The sequence below is a fragment of the Micropterus salmoides genome, unplaced genomic scaffold, assembly GCF_014851395.1.
Source record: "Micropterus salmoides isolate LMB-PRFRI ecotype aquatic unplaced genomic scaffold, ASM1485139v1 Ms_hic_scaffold_15, whole genome shotgun sequence".
Taxonomy (NCBI): domain Eukaryota; kingdom Metazoa; phylum Chordata; class Actinopteri; order Centrarchiformes; family Centrarchidae; genus Micropterus; species Micropterus salmoides.
The window spans coordinates 22905470-22926214 of record NW_024040596.1 but is presented as its reverse complement, the minus strand read 5'-3'; the positions used below and the strand labels follow the sequence as shown (position 1 = coordinate 22926214).

The following is a 20745-nucleotide window of genomic DNA, read 5'->3' as shown; positions in this document are numbered from 1 at the left end:
TACAAACTGGGTGTATACACTGATAAATCTGCGATAAGCCAATATCCTATCATATATTGGCCTGCTAATAAATTGGTATGGCTCACAACACCAAAGGAGGTAATTAAAAACGACCCTGTCCAATCCCAGTGTTTCCCATTAACTGCCTAGACTGTTGCCCACCGGTCTCATAAAATATTTTTACACTTCCCAAAGTAATATATGAGAAGCTGTGAACAAGACATATTTAAATCTGTACTCACCTATACTGTACTTTTGCAGAGAGTTCATTTACATACATACATTTGGCTATCATTTTTGCTCACACAAGCTTCTCTGTCCTCTCCTCTGACAGACTGTCATTTTACATTTGTTTCCAGTGAGATATTACTGAGTTTATGTAGTGACTACGGTTGTTGCTCTAGAAACAACATTTAGTTATATTTATAATATAAATATATTCTAATCCTGTTCTGAATTTATTCATTTTTTAAAATTATTATAAAAAACACTTTTTAGTACGTAAAGAACCGGTAAGAGTATTTATAAAGAACGGGACCGGTAAGATAAAGATATTCCTATCAATCAATACCCACCCCTCCAGCTGGTTAGTGGCTTCACCCTGACGTTGTGGGAGTGAGTAAATCCCAGTACAAATCCCTTCGCTATAAGCCTTGTTTAACCATTGTTATTTTGTGATTATTATTTTATGGCACACAGCAAAATCACTCACAAAAATGTGAAGGATTACTTTGCTTAGGCCTACTTCATCATTCAGTGAGCATATTTGTTCCACTGTTTTTCTTGCTGAGGGTAATGTGAAAAACTACAACGTGTGTGTGTGTGTTTTATAAACATTGTAATGATAAGAGTATGTGAAAACACTGGGAAACTCTAAATCCACAGTGTTGCAACCGTGCTCAAAACCTGGGCTCTGTTCAAATGTCACAAAAGCTGCCAACTCTCTCTGATGGTGGTCACAATGAGACAACAGTTTAAATGTCAACTAGCACGTGCTAAGTGTGACCTCTCAAAAAAAATCCATTCTCATAAATGTAATCTGAAATTCTTTGAGTTAAACTTACATTCTGTGAGTAGGCCACAGGACAAACTCAGACTCTGTACTCTGAAAAAAATCCATTAGTGCTTTATACATCGACCGTCCTTATCTGCCATAAAGGTATGTCCTGTCACGTTGCTGTAAAAAATATGGCGTTTACTAAGCAGTGGGTGCCCAGCCCCTGCCTGCAAGCCCACACCCTCCATCTGCTGTGACAAATCTGCTTAATAAATGGCATCCAGTTCTAGGGGCAGTACTGATTCAGCACAAATCACACCAGTGTTTGTCAAGCACTTGCCTTGAGTTTCGTCTGACTAATGAGCCAGTCAGGTGTGTGTTGGTGTGTGTGGACTGGCTAGGCAGTCTCCGATAACACACAGAGCACCGATTTAGAAGCTTCTTAGCTCTCAAATGAGCAGAGGAGCAATCAATTAGCAGCTCTAGCAACTATCACATTTCAGCTATCAGCAATGGAAGACGCTCTGACTATTAACATGCTACTAAGCCGCTGTTGTGGGATATTACTGGTTATGAAACCTCAATACTTTTCTGGTACCTACCGAAGATGTCTGTAGAAATGGAGTACGTACTGGAAGACGCCATTGAATGTCTGGTCAGATTCATAGTCTTGTTAATTTAATCAGATATTTACTGGTCATAATTTTGCTCATTACGGATTATGGTTGGGTGCTCGTGTTTAAACAACATTTAACAATTGAGGAGTTTGACTTTTTTCGTACATAAAATATTGTTTCAAAGTGAAAATGCTGAAAATATGCACAGTACTAATGTTTGAGGATACACTCATTATCAGGAATGATAATTGTAGATCAATTTTGGACAAATTCAACACTTTATCCTGTTTACTGAGAGTCACACAAGCTCATTGATGCCTTATCTAGAAGTCAAAGGCAAATGGATTTGCAGTTTTATTCTTGAAGTCATTTGGATGGATGACTTTTTGTGTTTCTGTGTGCAGTTTGATTGTAATCCTCCCGAGTGTTGAGATTGGCCTAGTTTATCTTATTCTGGATTTCGGTGGACTCAGCAACTTACAGGTAAAGGCAGCATTTAATACTTTGTACATGTTAATGTTAACAAGTTTTGGCTTCCTGCCACTGTTGTTGTGGGTGGATGTACTATAAGAAGAAAGTGGCTCTGTTGTTTATGACGACATATTAGGACCATTGTGGGTAAAAAAAAATACAATAAAATTACAGAGCGAGGGGAGGGGTAATAGTCAAAATACAAAAGATTAAAGGCTTACATTTATGAGAAGAAAATATGGATATATTCTGAGATTAAAGTGATAGGCTAACTTTCAGGAGAAAAAAACTAAAATTTACAAGAAAATAACATGAATATTCCGAGAATATAAAGTCACAAATTTTCTTAAGAATAAAACTAATTTTCAGATGTGCTTGTGTTATTAAAGGCTCTGCGCTCTATGCAGGGTATGCAGATGTTAATAACAAAACTCGTCACATATAAGTCACTTTTCACAAACCAGGATTATGAGATACTGATATATTGACTGAAATCTATATTCTGTTGAAAGACAAAAAGCATAAAAGTTGGAGAAGAACTGCAGACATTTATAAATGACTAACATGTGACACATGTTTTCAAGTGGCTTTGTTGCAGTCCCTCATATCTGCCTAACTGTCTGAAAGATCCACCTCTTCTCTTATGTCTGTGCTGTCTCTTGTCTTGTATTATTAATGACTGGAGAAAAAAAAAAAAACACAAAACACTTTGTGGTGGGTGACAAGGACAAAATTAGCCATAGTATTATAGCAATATTGATATGTCATAATTAGGGCTGCAGCTAATAATTATTTCCCATCATCTGTCAGTTATTTTTTTTACAATTAATTTATCAACCATCTGGTCTATAAAATGTTTTTTAAAAGTACCAATCAAAATGTCCTAGAGCCTAAGGTGACATCTTCAAATAGCTTGTTCTGTCTGACCAAAATTCCCAAACCTAAAAAGGTGTTCATTTTACAATGAAAGAAAAAAATAATGCTCACATCAAGAAATTGGAACTTGGCTGTACGTTGAAAATGACTAAATGATTATCAAAACTGTGAAATGTTTGCTGATAGTCTAATCAAATCAAGATTTGTCACAATGTTCAGTGTATTCAGATTCTCATTCATTAATTCACCATACTCATTTACATGGTTGTGTTTTAGAAGCCCAAAACAGAGAATTTTCAAGTTCTAAATAAAGTGTGAAAGAATTTCACAGCGTCTGTTACAGATGTAAACACTGCTGAATTAAAGCTGCGAGTCTGCACTTTAATCTCAATGTCATGATTTCATTTCAGATCCAGTGAGCTGTGGCACAGAGCCAAAATAACAAATAGTGCCACTCTCTAAATACATAGCGAGAGCACTGTACATACACACCCAAGCTGCACCCTTGTTTGCAATTGCAGCTGCTCAACAGGAAGCAGAACATGAAAAGGTCTGTATCAGTATTAAGCACAGTGAGGCATGAATGTGACACATTACTTTTTCATTGCTTAACATAATTGAAGAGCATTTTCATTTAATACATTTTTTAATGTATTTTCCTATAGTTCCCCATAGCAGTGTCTTCTGTTTATTTCTGTACAGTATGAAAATCAACTAAAAGACTCAGTGAACTTGAGGTAGGCTTTAGATTTTGCTAATGTTATACTATTATCTTTTTTGGTAATGCAGTTAAAGTGAGAAATGATTAGAAAAGTCTGAACTATGTTACCACACAATAATGTCACTTAAATTAATACAGACTGGATGCTCACAGTCTGCTAATTGACTGTCATAACATACTAAAATGACTAGGAACCACATGAACATTTATTGCAGGCATAATTGCAGGACCCGCTATTCTGTGAGACGGCACCAGTTTGAGCTTGCGGAACCTAATAAACTGGAAACTGAGCATATGTCATAACTTTAAACTTATTCTTATCACTATGTAAAACACTTTAAATTGCTCTTGTATGAAACTCCTCTACAAATAGCCTACACAAGAAATATTCTTCTTGTAAAAAGGCGCATGGATATGTAGCTACACATGTGGAACTTGTATTTAGGATATTTACCAAATAATAATTTTTCATGCCACTCATCAAGCAAAAATACAAAACATATGCTGTGTGTGAATTGAATATTTTGGATCTTTGGACACCTTGTATTTGGGTTGCGAAGGGCTTTTCCACTATTTTTTGACTTTTTAAAGAATAAACATTAGACAAAACAAATTAGATTAGATCAGTAGATAATAAAAAAAATAATTGACAGCTGCAGCGCTACTCTGAAACATAACGTTACTGTGCAATTTTTATTCGTTGAAGATTGAGTTCTGACAGTCACATGACATGGAAGGATTGTGTACTTCCTCCAAAGGGCACTTCTGTAAAACACAGATATCCAACAGCCAGCTCACACCCACCTGTGAGTGGCCAACACTTTCGTGCAACTCGAAAAGTTTTGAACTTTCAATTCCCTTTTCAAACTCAGACGACTGGACTGACTAGTTTCTGTGAGTGTTAACAGCAACAGCCTAGCGTGAATGAAACTAAAAACAGCAGCAACTGTTTAAACATTAAAAGTGTAGCGTCAGGCTAGAGACATAACGTTAATAAGTTAGGTCACCGGGTCTGGGTCTTAAGGGTGTAACGTTACCATTTTCACAGGACTAGGTTAGTTACGGCCGGCTCAGAAACAGGGGAGGGACACCGAGTAACGTTACCCAGGCGAACGTTGGCCAGAAAACAGCTCTGGGTATGCAGTTAAACTACATAGGTAAACCCTGTGGTGTCGCCTGCGCCACAGAAACCACAGTCTACCCCACATTATTACTGGCTAGTTAAATCTGATCACCAAGTTCAGGCAAGGGCTGTCAACTTTGCCTCCTGCACGGGCAGGCTAGAAGACGCGGTGAAGAGCGATTTAGATATTTTCTCTCTCTCTCTCTCTTTCCCTCCTGTGAATTCCTTAACAAACGCCAGCCGCCGCACACGGTACTGTCACAGAAAGCCGTTGCAGTTTGCACGACACACAGAAGAGGTTCGTTTGACTCACCAGATACACCAACATGAACATTTTCGCCTCTCTCATCCGACTCCCGAAGCGGTTCCAAGAGGCCATGATGCCGTTGCCACGTCTGGATACGCAGGCGCAATCGGTTTTCCCTGGATTCTTGAGCACGGCGCAAGGCTTCTTGGGAAATGCAGTTTTTGTGAATACCCGGTGGGAGGTGGCACACCTCCAAGCAGCGATACCCCGTCGTGCTTTTGGGATAGTAATGAGTGCAAGTACTATAGTCTGCATGATTTATATTTTATCAGCATAATGCAGCCGTATTGCAAAATAATTAATTACACAAGACGGTAATAAGTAAATTGGCCTGTGATTGAATGGCTCTTAATTAGCTCTTTGTCAATTCGACTTCCGCTGCTTTAGAAAATTTGGTTTGATTATAGGCCTAGCTGTAAAATGTGCTCCACAGCATCTGATTTATGCAGTGCTTGGGCCAATACGGATATAAACAAAGCTTCATATTTAAAGAGGTGGGAAGAATAAACAGTAGTATAGAAAATGGAAGCATTTAAATTAACCTCATTTTTAGTTCAGTTTGTTCATCAGGTGTTGTATCAAACTGAGGTTTAAAGAAAGAAAACATAAAGAATAAAGCATAAATACGTTTTGAATGGAATTTGGTTTGCACATTGTTTCCTCATCAGGTCTCTTAATATAAATCACACACACCTGTTTATATTGAGTTTATAGCCTGCATCATGCTTGAGAGTACAGATTACAATAGAAGAGAATAAAATACAATTGGGGTTTGTTGCTGCATCAAAATAATGTACACCTGCGTAAAGTAATGTTTTTTATAGTGATTGTTTGGTTTGTTATAAAGAAAGAAATCAGCATTAAAAACGTTCTGAATGGAGTTTGTTTTGTAGCCTCGGTATTGTAGCTACTACCTTTCCTCATCATGATACCCTAACATACCTTGTGATAAGTGATACCCACTTGTTTATTGCCTGTATCATGCTAGTCACTGATACAAAATATAGGCCTATAGTATTAAGAATGGACGTGGTGGTTTGTTTTTGCTCTGTACAAGTGATGTACAGCTGCATAAATGAATGTTTTTTTAATAGAGTTTGGCACAGAAATAAAAAAGTGGAGCAATGTTCAATTCAGTTTGCTCTTCGTGTTTAATTGCCCAGTATGTCAAATTAATTTTATGAGTTGAGATTGACTTGTGTTATTTTTCTCAACCCATACACCTGGCTGACATATTTTAGTTTCATTGTCAACTTTGGAAAAAACAGCAAAGCAACAAAGAAAACACTTAGATTCCCAGTGGAGCTATTGCCATGTTACCCCGCACACACCTATCAGGTAGACTACTGTAAAGTCCCAGACAACAACATGCAGGGCAAACCTTTCCAAACCTTTCTGTGTCTCTCGGGTACACGCTGTGATTCAGCCTCAAACAATGCCTGCTTTTGCTCTGGACGAACGTTATTGCGACACTTCCAGTTCTCCGGGGCTGTCCATGCGTACTTCCTCCCCACTGCGCTTGCAAATCGGCCCCATCTTTGCTTTACTACACCCCCTCACCACACCCCCACACCCTCAACCCGTGGTATCGTCCGACGCTGAAGGAGAGAGAGAGCGCAGTTGTTGGCTGCAGGTCGCTCGGAGAGGGACGCACGCATAGGCTGAGGACACAACACTTCTGTCTCCTGCCCAGAGTGCGGGTCTGATTCTCTCCTCATCTCTGCCTGGCATTGTCATCAACTTGGGGAATACAAACACCTTCGAAGGTAAAAGAAAAATTACTTTTCCTTCTTTCCTTTGGCAAAATACCCGAAATAACTGACACAAAAGCACTTTTTAGGTGTGTTGTGCACCAGTTTTTCAGCTTGTATTAGATTTGCCATTACACGCGAAATGGATGTAGCTCGACTTTGATTGAGGTGCTGGGTTCGTATAGCCTACTGGAGAAAATCAGCACAATAGCCTGCTTTAGCTTGGGTAACCTGCATAGATCAAATTAAAAAATAATCATAAACCATCACTAATGGATTGGCGGCTAGTGAGCTTTATTCAACCATGCCCTGGGCTCCGTTTTTCTCTGGATGGATGTTTCTATCAGAGCAGGGTTTGAGCAATGAGGCGTTTTTTTTATTGTAAATGTCAAACTCTTTTCTGCGCTTTTGCCCACTTTGGCTGATTCAGGCGAGGTGATTTGTCCGTTGATAGCATGTGTTATTCAGAGCAGTTAGCAGTCCCTTTATGCCACGCCAGTTTTACTTTCCACTCACGTTTCATCCCAGGATCAGAGGAGCATTTGTGGGCTGCAGGAGCTGCCTGTGCCTGCCACATTAGCGCGGTCCCAAACTTACTTTGTGCTGTACGGTGCTCGTAGTCCCGATACAAGAGAGAGATGTGAAGTTTAAAAAATAATATTCAGGACAACCTTCATTGATATGATCTTTCGGGAAGTGGCGTGCGTCTCAATTGCATTTTATCTGAAATTGTCTATATTCTAACGTGGTAACCTAATTTGCGTTACAAATGTGTTGCGTACAGTTAACCATCGTGTTGTCATTTTCCCAACTTTGTGAGTGTATTTTGTTTAAGCCCATAATGATCTCATTGCTTAAGAATTCCAATTAATAAATTGGCTTTTACGCGCGGAATGCGCACTTTTTGCGCACATCCCGAGTGTATTACATTATGTTATTCTTTCCAAATCCCAGCAAACATTCGTAGGCCTAATTCTGCATGAAAATAATCACAATCAGCTCAGAAAGTCATTATTCATGAGCCTGTCACTTGGATGGATTGCCTCTCCCCCCCCCCCCCCCCCCTCCATACAGACATTTCAGATCTGTTTTATTTTAAATTGAGAAGAGATAAGTGTCCATCAGAAAGCTCCACACTGTGGGGATTTCGAACAAAGAGACATAATACTATATAAATAGGACATTTCCCTGTTGCATTCATCTGAGTTGATTACTCTGAAATGTATTGTTGGAGCGGGATACGGGCTGTGTTGTAGGAGAGCAACAGAGGGCAGTGTTGAGCAGCACTGTGCAGCTGCGATAACACCTTGCCAGGTGAAGTTTGCGGCATCGTGTGCTGGACTATGTGTTGTGCTCTCCACAAGTGAACACAGAAAACAGTTCTGCAGATGAGCTTGTCTGTGCACTGGAGCAAAGGTGCAGCACTCATCTAAGCTTGAACAAATGAAAACATCGGGACATTGCTTTATGGATTATTGCTTGTGTGATTTTTTTTGCTGCAGGTGATTAAATGTCAAGCGCGTTTGAACGAGCTTTTATCTGCAGGCGGTTTACTAGGAACACCTTTCAGAGACATTTAGTCCGTAGCAGGCATTTTTCGAGGCTTAAAATATCACATTCACTGGACTAAATTAATCAAACAACTTATTCACTTGAAAGCTATTTTCCAGAGCACACTTTCACCAGTAACCAACACCACTGGGGCTTTTAGAAGCTTTTTTAGAGCTGCACTCCATTCTTATCTGTAATTATATTGAGCCTCAGCGGTTTTGTGTCTTCAACAGCACAGATGAAGGACATTGTATTATTCATTAACTCTCAGTGCACCTGAGCATGGCTGGTATGAGTATAAGGAAAGTGTCAGGTGACATAAGGTTGTGTTGCAGTTAAGTTTTTTTGAAACCACTTTGAGTCTCTTTAGAATATGCCATGGACAGAAAATATTTGTACTATTCTCCCCAAATCATTTGATAATTACAATTAGTGACCCAATAATTGCGCACACAGCACAGAATCCTGTTTTATTCAGTCCTGTTTCATATCTAAACAACCTCATTCTCACCGTCTGGAACTGGAAACAGCAGTTGACGCAAGTCTTGTTTTTATTTTGTTAATTCATCTACATGTATGAAAGTCCCATATCTCCCCCATCGTTTGATTGATATTCATATATTCTTACAGGTTTTGTCAGGCCCACATGCTTGTCCTATGGATGATTAACGCTTTTGTTGAATGAAGAGCTGTTTTAGTATCCTGGGTCAGTCCTTTCAAATGGAAAACAGGTTTTCATCTTTGATGAACTTATGAGGGCTCTTGACAGGTCCTGGAGGGGGGGACCAGACCAGCAAAGCAAAAGAGATCTGAACACCCCCACCACCACCACCACCACCACCACCCAGCAACTCCTGTTAGACCACCTCTATGTTCACTTTCCCCTTCTTTGTATTTCTCTGTCTCTCCTCGATGTCCTTGGAGTTACAGTGTGTAAAAGTGTTTTGTTTTTGAATATATGTAGAGGTCTGTATCCTTGTGGCACCTGATGTCGACATAAATAATTCTTTTTCATTAACAAATATGATAGGTGATGAACCGGCAGTCTCTTCATCAAATTTTTAATGATGCATAACTAATTGTGGCATGTGGATGATTTCTGTTGTCGGGCATCATTTGAGAGTGGACAAACGGATATGAAAGTTTAATGTCTGGAGAACTTGATCCGTCCTCTCCCTACGATATTACGTCTCTAAGAAAAAAAGATGCCATGTTGAATGTGGTCTGACCTCCACGACGTGTGTGAGCTTTGATGTGTGTGTCTGCCAAAAGAGATAACAGACAGATACAGAAAACAAATCTGATTCAGGCTGGTCTGAGGTAACACTATTCATACAGTTACACTACAAATATCTTTAGGTCTATAAAACCAGAAAATACATTTCAAGAAAAAGTAATCTGTCTTCCCAGAGTTGACGTACTGTTTTGTCATTTCATAGTGCAGCTTTTCACCAACCAAAACCAAAGTGGAAAGTGGAAAGCGACAACTTCTACAGCATGACATATCTGCTGTTAGTCTTTCATTCAGCTGTTTGGCTTTTCATGCACGTAACAGAAGCACTCCAGGACATCTGTCGCTGCTATATGAACCAGACCGCAGTTTATACATGCACTGTAACACCTCATGCTCTTTTTTGAATCCTAACTTGAGAGCGGCCATGACAAAGATGCATTTCCACGCTTTAAAACCCAGAAGGATGAGTGGCTGAGATGTGTTCTGCCGACCGTTGATCTTGATTTTGTTCCCTTTTTACACTCCCTGAACCTGGTATGTGAAAGCAAAACAGAGAGATTGTAGACTTTAAAGTGGCCTTCTTGAGCAGGATTCACATGGTAATTAGGTCAGGGCACACTGTGGAAAAACAAAGCTGTCTGCATGCAGAGATAGCAGAAAACATACCACATTTCTGTTAAGATGTTTCATGGGGAGTGAAGAGACGCACAGAGAGATGCTCCCTTAAAGTGACTCTCTCTATTCAGAACACTGCAGCCACATTGCAGTGTCTGTTGCTCTCTGTTTTGTATAATGCCAGATTTGAAATCACAGCTTCAGGCGCTGTGACTAGTGGTGGCAGCCCTGGCCTCAATATTCACTGCGGTCTTTATCCCCAGAATACAAAGCTCTGTTACCTTGTCACCTGAGTGTGATTATACTGTCACAGTGCTCACATAAATGTTGCCATTTTACATTTACACGGTCTCCGCGGCCTGATGGAGGTCCTGCGCCTGAAAACTCCTCATTTCATTTTAAATTACATCATTCCTCCACTATTTAATGACCTGTGCAGAAACATGCAAATTTTGGCTATTTCTTCTCAGGTTGATGTGAGCGTTCTGTGGCCAATTTTACAGTCAGAAACAAACTGCAGCTTGACAGCACCCTGATGAGAATCTGCCTTCGACTTTAGTTCAGCCTTTTGTTCATGACGGGGCAGGTTTGAGGGAGACAGTTGACAGTTTGAGCCGTCAGCAGAGGGAGGCCAGTGGTCTGCATGGAGCAGTCTGAACCGGTGGGTGGAAATGAATAATTCCACGATGTCTGTCTGGGTCGCCTCAGCCTCCCGGGATCTCATTGTTTCTGAATGCAGAGTGCACTTGGCGTGGCCTTCACTTGCAGTGTCTGTTTGTAACCTAGCCTCTGTCTGCCTCAACACACAACCTTGCCGTCTGTGAAATCCGATACGCTGCAGCGTCTCTGCACTCTTTCTGCAACCCTGCTAATTAATGCTTGATGCGACCCAATAGTTTCAATTTGTCTCGAGAATGTTATCATCATTTGTTTGCCCTCCCTTTTCCTGTGTTGTTTTTACTGTACATAAAAAAATTGGGTGAAAAGAAAAGGGCATGCAGCCTGTCGAGCGGAAAAATAAGCTGGAGAGAAATATGTTGCACCTAATACATCATTTTTATGGTGTTTAATGCAGTTCTAAAATAATTATTTGATTAATATAATAATAAATAATGTTAAATTGGTTTTGGACTGTCAGACAGAACAAGTAATATAAAAATGTTGCCTTGGTCTCTAGGAACTTATGATGGACAATTTTAGTATGTTCTGAGATAACACAAACAAACAAACAAGCAATTGATAGATTAATCAATAATGAAAATAATTATTTGTCGCATCACTGGTTTAATGTAATACAATTGCACCTCATTCTCTTGCACTGCTGCTTGAAAATCATCATGAGAATGTTACTCTGCGTTACTCCTCAGTTGGTCAGTTGAAGGACAGTTTTTAAACTGAAGGTGTTTTTCCTAAAGCGAGAAACTACACACAGACACTCACACATTCTCATTGTTAACCCTCTATGTATTAGTTGAGGTGTGTGTGTGTTGTGTGCAAGCATGCGCTCATTCGTTCAGATGCGCATGCGTGCATGTCTGAGCAATTTGATTTTTCTCTTTGTATGCGTGTGAAGCGGACGTGAAGGCATGTGCCTTTTCTCTCCCGTCCCTCCTCTGTTCAGCCCCGGGAAGGTCTGAGCAGGGTGAGAATAAAAGGGGCGCAAGAAGAGGAGAAACTACTCCCACAGTTGATTTGGCCATTGTGGGGGGAGGAACACTATTCCCATTGATGCTCTGGACGCATGGCTGAAACCCCTAGAAGCTTTAGGAAGGGAGCTTATTCAAGGCTTGATGTGACCCGGAGGACTGGGTTGGAAGATGGGTGTTGAGCCCATTGTGGGGACGGTGGGAACATTGTCCCTGCTCCGCTGCTTTAATACCACTTTGAACCACTGGCTCTGTGAGCTGGATGAGCTCTCAGGTTGTCTGTTTTTGCTTTACAAGACACTGGAGAGGTCTCTTATGTTAGATGTGTCATGCACTTTCCCGGAGGCTCCCATCAGAGAATCTATGATGATTTTTAATTTAATTGAACTATTTAGTAGAGTTGAACTGTGTTTTGTGTTTTATAACATTTTAAAATAGTTTTATGTTTTCCATTCAACAGTCAACGTTTCTTTTCTTTCTTTTCTTTTATCCACCTATGCAATCCTTCCCTAAACTCAACCAAGTAGTTTATGTCTTAACGTAACCAGCCTTTAGAGTTGTTAGATCGGAAAATGATACAGTGATACAGATACAGTGCATTTGCCTATTATTTAAAATCACTGACGATCATATAATCATATTAAGTCAAATACAAACTGGTGACAAATACCAGTATAAAGTGACTTAGTAATGTGTTGGACCTCCACAAGCCTCCACAACAGCTTGGGTATGTTTGGGTATTTGAACAAAAAATACCCTGAGACATAGTCATATATTAATTAATATTGCTATGATGAATTGGTAACATCATGCAAGGTGAAAACTGTCCATATTCTCTCAAACCTGACACTAATATACACACACACACACAACATAATCACATTTCTATACAATATAAACATGAAATTCAAGTGATAATCTTCCATTAATACTACTGTGTTAAGTGTCTTCATCACACCCTTACTTTTTCCTTTGAATCCTTGGCATTCCTCTCAAGGTGTCTGGTTTTCAGGTATTTTACTTTGAAAAGCCCCATTGTGCACTGCTTTAAAAACCCTCCTAATGGAATAAGGCTCATTTTTGCCCTGCCATACCCTCTAAAATGGTTGTATCTCTTCCAAATGGAGTCACAGGGTGAGAGCTAAACTCTTTTCTTGAGTCTGTGCTCAGTGAAGTAATAGGTTTGCAGTAAGCCCTCCAAACAAGGCTTGGATTAGGACACATTGGCAACTCCTGTGGTATTTATCTAGCTATGTACTTACACACTGACAGGAAAGAAAGTGACTTTATAATATGTTTTACCAATTTTCCTGTTGTGTTTGGAATTTTTTGGCATTGTAAGAGGCTGTCATGCTTCAGTTTGTCATCTCAAGGCTATTAGCTAAAGTAGATCAGAGTTCCTGATGTGTTTTCCTAAAGTTTTATTAGCATTGGTTTGTTTCCAGTATTAGACTCTGATTAACTGACTCTGATAGGGCATATAACTGGCTCATTAGAGAGCACACCACATGCATCTCTGCTGGTCAGCAGTCTGGTGTTTGTGACTGTGCCTATTTGTTTGAACATGCATGTGTTTGTGTCCGCGTGTGCATATGTATGTCTGTTTCGGTTTTTCTACATTTGCGGTAATGGCTAGGAAATCAGCAGTTAGTGATAGCAGGCAGCTGGTCTCCACTTTCACTGTTACCCACAACCCTCCATCCCCATCGCACATGTAATTGGACAACCACATGTCAGGCTGTGATTTGCAGTATGAGCCTAATGATTTTGCAGCACTAAATATATTGAGAACAGTTGTCTCTTTGTCAAATGTAATGCAATGGTTAAATTCACTGGAGAGTAGAGGTTGACTGGGGTGAGAAAAATCCTGTTCTGCCCGATCCTTGTCTTATCCACATACATTTCCTGTCTTAACGGAAACAAAACATATTGCATTGAGGCTGGGTTATAAAAGCTTTTGTCATTAAGATTAAGATATACTTTATTCATCCCCAAGGGGAAAATTTTTTCACTCTGTTATTATTATGTTAGTATTTACACACAGGTCCAAAAGACACACACATGCACAAACAGGACATGTGACGGGGGCTGCCACTCAGTGCGGCGCCCTGAGCAGTTCAGGGGCTTGCTCAAGGCCTTCAGCAGTGCCCAGGAGGTGAACTGGCACCTCTCCAGCTACCAGTCCATACTCTGGTCTGAGCTGGATTCAAACTGGCGACCCTCTGGTTCCCAGCGTAATCCTTACAGACTGAGCTTCTCAAGTTTACCATGATAATGATAAATGTAACAATCATTTTTAAGAAAATGCGTGGTATTTTCTTTCACATGTTGGCTCAGTTCTGATTTGTTTGTCCATTTGACGGCTGTATGACCAGTTAAAGACTGTGAACTTTTTCACTGAAATGTTTGCTGAATGTTGGTTGAACTTTTTGGTCCTTATAACTATTCTCAGTTTATTGACATTGGATTCAAACAAAATTAAAAATTAAAAATTAAAAATTGGGACCTGAGTAAATCAAGGTCGGTAAAAAGATTCACAGTTATAGTAACTGAATTTGGTCTGTTGTGTCTCGATGTGTGGTAATGTGGACTTGACATTGCCTCTTTCTTGTTGTTTGTATAGTTTGTAAAACAAACTATTCTGTGGGAAATTTCAATGCATATTACTAAACAATATTTACTTTTCCACACCTTATCTTGCTCCTGAAGAGTACGACCGCTGTCCCATTTAAATGTCACACAACAGCAGAGCAGAGGATGCATCATATAATCAACTGTGGAATGTGAACAGGTCCAGTGACAAGTGTAGCATCTGGAAAATCAAATGCACTGCAGTACACAGATACACAGACATTGATAGTGCTGTTTTTATAGTTTCTGATGGTTTCTTTATCATTTTGTTCATCTTCAATTTTTTGCATTTCCATTTCTGTGAGAAGTTAATTTTTCCCTGTTAGAATTCAGGGCCTCTAAATGTTTTATGCTGCATGTGTTATTACTTTCCCTGAACCAAAGAAACAAAGCCTGCCTTTTGGATAATTGCATGTCTCCTCTGCCACCACAATGAAATCCAAAAAACCTTTTGTTACCAAATCATTTATTTGTTACCCGTCACTTGTTTCTATATATTCTATACCCTCACGGTGAAACCCACTATCATGCTGACATGATAATATCATCTTTTAAATGCCATTCATACTATGTTCTTTATTATTCTCTTATCACCAGTGACAATTTCTCCCACAATCTGCTTTCAAAACCTCTGCTCAATTTCCCATGGAAAATCAGCATCAGAGTGTGCATGTGTACAAGATACGGCATGGTTCTGAATTGAGGAAGGAGTGACAAAGAGGAGCAATAATAGATACCACATACTCTTTTGTGTGGCGGCTATAGGCCTATTTCACATCTCAGATGCCAAGACATTTCAACATTCTCACAGAGAATCAGACCGGGCTATTATTCAGTGTCTGCGTTTGATAGCTTTTCTCATTTGACCTGGGTAGCAATGAGCACCTAGCTGAACACTAGCTTAACCTGCCAGACGCTCAGGAGAAATTATTCTACTCCGTCTTTTGACCTTTTTGTTTGGCTGCCAGAAATCTCTTGGTCTAAAGCCAACAGACAGACTGGAGTTTTTCTCCACCAAAGTTCCTGATTTGGGATTCACGTTGCGTGTGAGCTGTAGGCTCATTTCTGGAGTTGAGGCTTGCAGGGGGATTGTGCTGCAAGAGGAGCCTTAATCAAGAGCTCATTAGTTAACTGGTGCTGAACATGGAGAACATAGACGACCACATGTCCATGAAATGAGCGTAACAGCAAACATTTTGAGTGTAGACCCTTCAGAATATGACCTGAGTCCTCACTTGATGTTTGACATGAGGATCAGCTGCAGTGCACCATAAAAAGCTTGCTCTGTCTGTCACCGGTGACAAGTCAGACAAACAGGGGTGAAACAAATGTTTAAGTCAACAAAGTGGAACAAAAAGCATGATGCATATAAGTTTTGTCACCTGAAGCTTTAAATGTTAAATCGTAAATGCATTCTCTACGGCACTGCTGAGTTTGGTTTGCAGTTTGGTTTGGTTACTATGTCAATGGAAGCGGCTCTCAGCGGGGGCAGGAGGGTCTGTTTCAGACTGAGACAGACAGAGAAAGAGAGGAGTGTGACAGTGATTAATGTCCTGGCAGAAACAGAGACAGTCGACTCTCAGGGGCCCGTCATCACCATCAGAGTGTTAAGAAGCATGCCGGCCCCCAACCAACACAGTGTCTCACTTGCACAAGAACGAGAAGAAGTTTAATCACAATCATTTGAATTATTTATTATACCAAAATCTATTACTTTTTCAACTGCGTGGATGAAAGCTGGAGTAAATTGAAATGTTGGATTAAGCCAAGGAGGAAATGAGATTCACCTTTGTGTCTCCTAAAATCAATCCTCGCTATCCGGCTGATTAATGGAAAAACATTGTCTCAGAATCCCCGTCTACTGCTCGCCTCTTATTCCAGAACATCAAACAAGTCGAGGTGGCCTTTCCCAGGTGGCGTGGGGAGAGGTGCAAATAGTCAACCGTTGAGTCACATGCCGCTCCGGTTACCGTGCCGCCTGTTAACAGGGAAGTGAAGTGATGGACGACCAGAGGCCAAACGTCTGCATGACAGAGATAAGCAGCCGATGGTGCTTTCTCTCCCCCTCCAACAAGAAACACTACAGAAACACTGCTTCTGGACATTTGGCCAGCAGAATTTGGATGATGGAAAACATACAGTGTGTGCCTTATAAACCTATTGCAATATTCTGATAGTTTGCTTCTGAACTCACAACTTACAAGCACATACACACATGCACACACCTCATTCTCCCTTCAAATATGAAGGGAGAATGAGGTGAATTTATATAAAATGAATTTTTATAAAATAGGACACACTTTTATATAAAGAAACAACCTCAAAGCTTTGCTGCGGTACCTGTTCCTCTTTCATGTCCCCCACCTGGATCTCAAGGTCCATTAGAGCTCCTTTTGAGAATCTTGGTCTCTGTCTGGGTTTTCGCACTCCACCCACTTTCCCTCCCCTGCCCTTTTACTCCACTGCTCCCTAATAACACTGCAGCTGAAAGAAGCTTCTGTTGGGCTGCTATAGTGCATAGTGTGCGTGTGAGCATGTACTGCAGTTAAAGCTCATCATCGGAGATGGAAAAAAAGCCTCTTGTTCTTCCTCTTCAGTGACACCTGGCACTCCCGCCTACCACCTTCAAACACTTTTGGCTCTCTGTGACCTGACCCTCTGGCCCTCCTGTCATGTCGATAGCAGCGTAACGGAGCTCAAAGCACACAACGGTGTAAGACTAAGTAAAGAGATGATGAATGAGCTCCAGACATACACACGTTCCTTTGTGTATTTTTTCATCTATTGGAGGTAACATTACCTTGTCATTTTTTCCGCACCTGTCTGGTTTCTTCTTCACCTGACCTCGATGGAATATATGTGTGGACCTGTTTTCATATTGTTGTTTACAAAATACTAAAGGACCACAGGTAGTTTCAACAGGAAGGAAGTGCAATGTGTAACTCAGCTGGTGGATGTTTGATGGCAAGTAAAATGCAGTAAATGTCTGCCCCCGCTCACAGCAGATTGCTTTTGCTAGTCTTGGCCAGCAGCCCCATTCATCACCCACTACAATAGGACCTTTAGTGAAGCCCAGTTTTAAACTATGTCCAAGGTCCCACTAATTGTCCTGAACGTATGGTGTTTATTTAAAAAAAAAAGAAGGCAAATATTAATGTTTTTAAAACACGTGATGTGTTTTATTTTGAAAAAGAACCTAAGGATTAATCACTCAACTGAAAAAAAGCATGTTAAAAGAATCTAAGAAACTAGGACGAATGACAACATTGTGCTTTCAAGATGAAAAGCCCTCAAAGATGAAAAGTGACCCACTCAATGTTTCACACTTAATTTGACAAATAGGAAACTTGAATCGCATACTAAGTAGCATCATGCTGCATCTCTGCAACAGCCAAGCATAGCCTACGGGAACCTAAGGCCTGACCTCTCCCGCAGAGGGCAATGCTATGGGTAAATTTTAAATATGTATCAAATCTATCTAAAAACACACACCTCATATATTCTTACCTAATGAAAGTTATGGGGAATGCGTTAGCAAAGAGCAGTCTATTTACACATTCAGCAGAAACAAAGCATTAGCATTCATCTCTGTCCAGCTGATGAATTTAAGTATATTCACTCTACTTTTACCTCTAGTTTGGTCTCCACCAACTCCTGAGAAAAAATATCTGCCTCTTTAGCTGCTAAAAGCAAAAACTCCACTTTGTTAACCAGCTAGTCACTAATTTTGACTGTCTACTGTTTGCTGCTGTGTACATAGTGGGTTACAATGGGTTTATCTATAAACTGTATAACGTTAAAAGAAGACATAACCACCCTGATGTTGTACATTGGTTTGTGGACTACCATTTTGAAACCTCGAGTTTGGCATTTTGGTCGTCATCTTGGTTTTTTGGAACCAGATGTAACCATATTTGGATGAGAGGATGGAGCTAGCTAGCTTGGTTAGCAAGGTGAATACGTAATTTGTGTTAACAGCCAACTCCTTAGAGTGTCTTTAGTACAACCAAACGCTGAACAAGACATATTTGGTGACCAAAATGTTACACGTAACCTTCATGGACTGAAAATGCGCTGGGAAAGGGTCAAAGTTCTTTGATGAACACACAAATAGCGTACACACTTCAGTGCAACTAGCGAGTGAGACCATGAACTCATTAGGTTTTTACTTACGTAATAAATCAAAAGAGAAGTAGGGTCATTTTGTCATAGACTCCAATGCCATCTGACTTCTTTTGTAACAAGTGGAGTCTGGCCATTAGAAAGAATGTAGGTTTGCTGCTTGGTTTTATCATAGCTTGTTTGTTGAGTACAGCAACAAGGGTGGTTCTCTTACATTTAGGTCAATATGAGTATCTGAAATGGATTCAGAGATAAAAAAACATACAAAGTAAAGACACTGTGAGGTACACTGAAGCAATACCTGGCCAGTCCCCTGTCATTCTAATGTGTCCTTGCAGTCTCTTACTGTGTGACTGATTCAGTATCCAGAGATCTGACCGACATACATATAACCCACAGGGCTTTTCCAACACTACAGTGATTTGGTCTGGTCAACACCTGGCTGGATGAATGGCTGTATGATGAATGTAGATAGATGAATACTTACGTCACATCATTGCAACAGCACTTGCAATTACCAAAGGGTCAGACAGGCAGTTGTGTATGTTATTTAGACACATGCTGCTCTCTCATTTTCTGCAGCGCTCTTGGTTTCGCTTCTCATTTTGGCTTCAGTGAATTATGATAGCCTCTGGGAGCAGTGAGAAGACAACAGGAGAGAAATACTCCTCTCTCAGATCTCTCAAACACAGTTCAGCAACATTTAGGTTGCAGGCATGGGTACTGAAAGTTTTGGAGGCTGGAGACTTTGACTGAAGGTCAGGGGCTCAGACAGCAGGCTGGCACAACTCAAAAGCTGTTATTACATGCAGATGACTCAGTTTATGTGTGGTAGGGCTGTTGGCTGTCCTTTGCTGTCTTGTGTTAATCACACAGTAGCAAAGCTGCAGTTGAAAGTTGAAACATTTACTTGGTTTGCATGTCTTTATTTATTGTTGGCATTATTTTGTGCAGGTTTGACTCATAATAATTTACTTAACTATATAATATTTAAGTTTATTAATATTTAAAAAAATATATACATTACAAAACTATGTGGACACTCAAATATTAACACCTATATGTGATTGTAACACATCTTATACCATAACCGCTGCTGCTGTTACAGCCCCCACTCTTCTTGGAAGACTTATTTTGGAACCTGGCCTGGCTCACAGTCAGCATTTCAGGTCTTGGATGGATTTGAGGTCAGGGCCTCTGTGAAGGCCAGTCAAGTTCTTCCACACCAAACTGGGAAAACAATTTCTTTATGGACCTGGCTTTGTGCATGGGAGCATTGTCCTGCTGAATCAGGAAAGGGGGTTCCCCAAACTGTTCCCACAAAATTGGAACCATATTATTGTATGAAATATCATGGTATTTAGAGGCACTAACATTTCCCTCATTTGGACCTAAGGGATCTAGTCCTAACCACAGAAAACAGCCTGAGATCAGAAGTATACAAATGTTCTGTATGTGAACAGGGGTGCAAAATTGCAGTGAATTCCAGTCAACACAGACAGTGTAACCTGAAACTTGTTTCTCTTATAGCCACCTCTCTTAGCCTTACTTCTGTGCTTACAAGCCCTTCTGACTGTCCTGCATTTCCCACAGTAACCCACCCCAGCCACCTTCGATGCCCCTTGCTGCTTTGACAGCATGCCCCTGCTGGCATGATGCCCAGACGCCCTTGGCGATTTACAAACCTGTGGTGATGGCGGCCATGCCCACGCGTCTTTGACTTTGCTGAAGATGTGTTATTCATTAAGGCGGCACAAGTGACAGAGGGCCGCTTGTATTCTGCAGCGAGAGGGATAAACAAGACATAAAACACAGGGCTCTTGGCTGGGGATAGCCAATTTGTGGTGGTTAGACTGTGTTTAACTTCAGGTGTCCTCTCTCTCTGTCCCTCTCTTTTTTCCCTCATCTCTCTGATTGTCTTCTGTGTTGTGATTTGTTTTTGTATCAAAAAGGTAACCTGCAGGCGATGTAAATGAGTGTTTTCCAGTGGCTGCATATTTCTGTGAGAGATTTATGTTAGCAGAGAGCTCCTGGTGTGTCTTTGATTCATTGTTCTTTCATGAGTTGTGTGTCTTGGATTAGT

The 20745-nt window shown here is 40.5% G+C and overlaps 2 protein-coding genes across 5 annotated transcripts in view; one reads left to right on the top strand and one right to left on the bottom strand.

Annotated features, from left to right (window-relative positions):
- The window catches only part of pdia5 (protein disulfide isomerase family A, member 5), a 57647-nt gene extending 52406 nt beyond the window's left edge, over window positions 1–5241 (bottom strand). The window contains exon 1 of the mRNA XM_038721087.1: window positions 5119–5241. Coding sequence (XP_038577015.1) covers window positions 5119–5184 — 66 coding nt within the window. The 5' untranslated portion in view covers window positions 5185–5241. The remainder of the gene's footprint in view (window positions 1–5118) is intronic.
- Window positions 5242–6709: 1468 nt separating this feature from the next.
- sema5ba (sema domain, seven thrombospondin repeats (type 1 and type 1-like), transmembrane domain (TM) and short cytoplasmic domain, (semaphorin) 5Ba) overlaps window positions 6710–20745 on the top strand; it is a 167453-nt gene continuing 153417 nt past the window's right edge. For 2 of the 4 annotated variants that reach the window (XM_038721084.1, XM_038721083.1), the window contains exon 1: window positions 6711–6878. The gene's annotated coding sequence lies outside the window, so the exon portion shown is untranslated. Of the gene's footprint in view, window positions 6879–20745 lie in introns of all 4 variants that reach the window. The other 2 variants (XM_038721085.1, XM_038721086.1) reach the window with 2 other exon arrangements.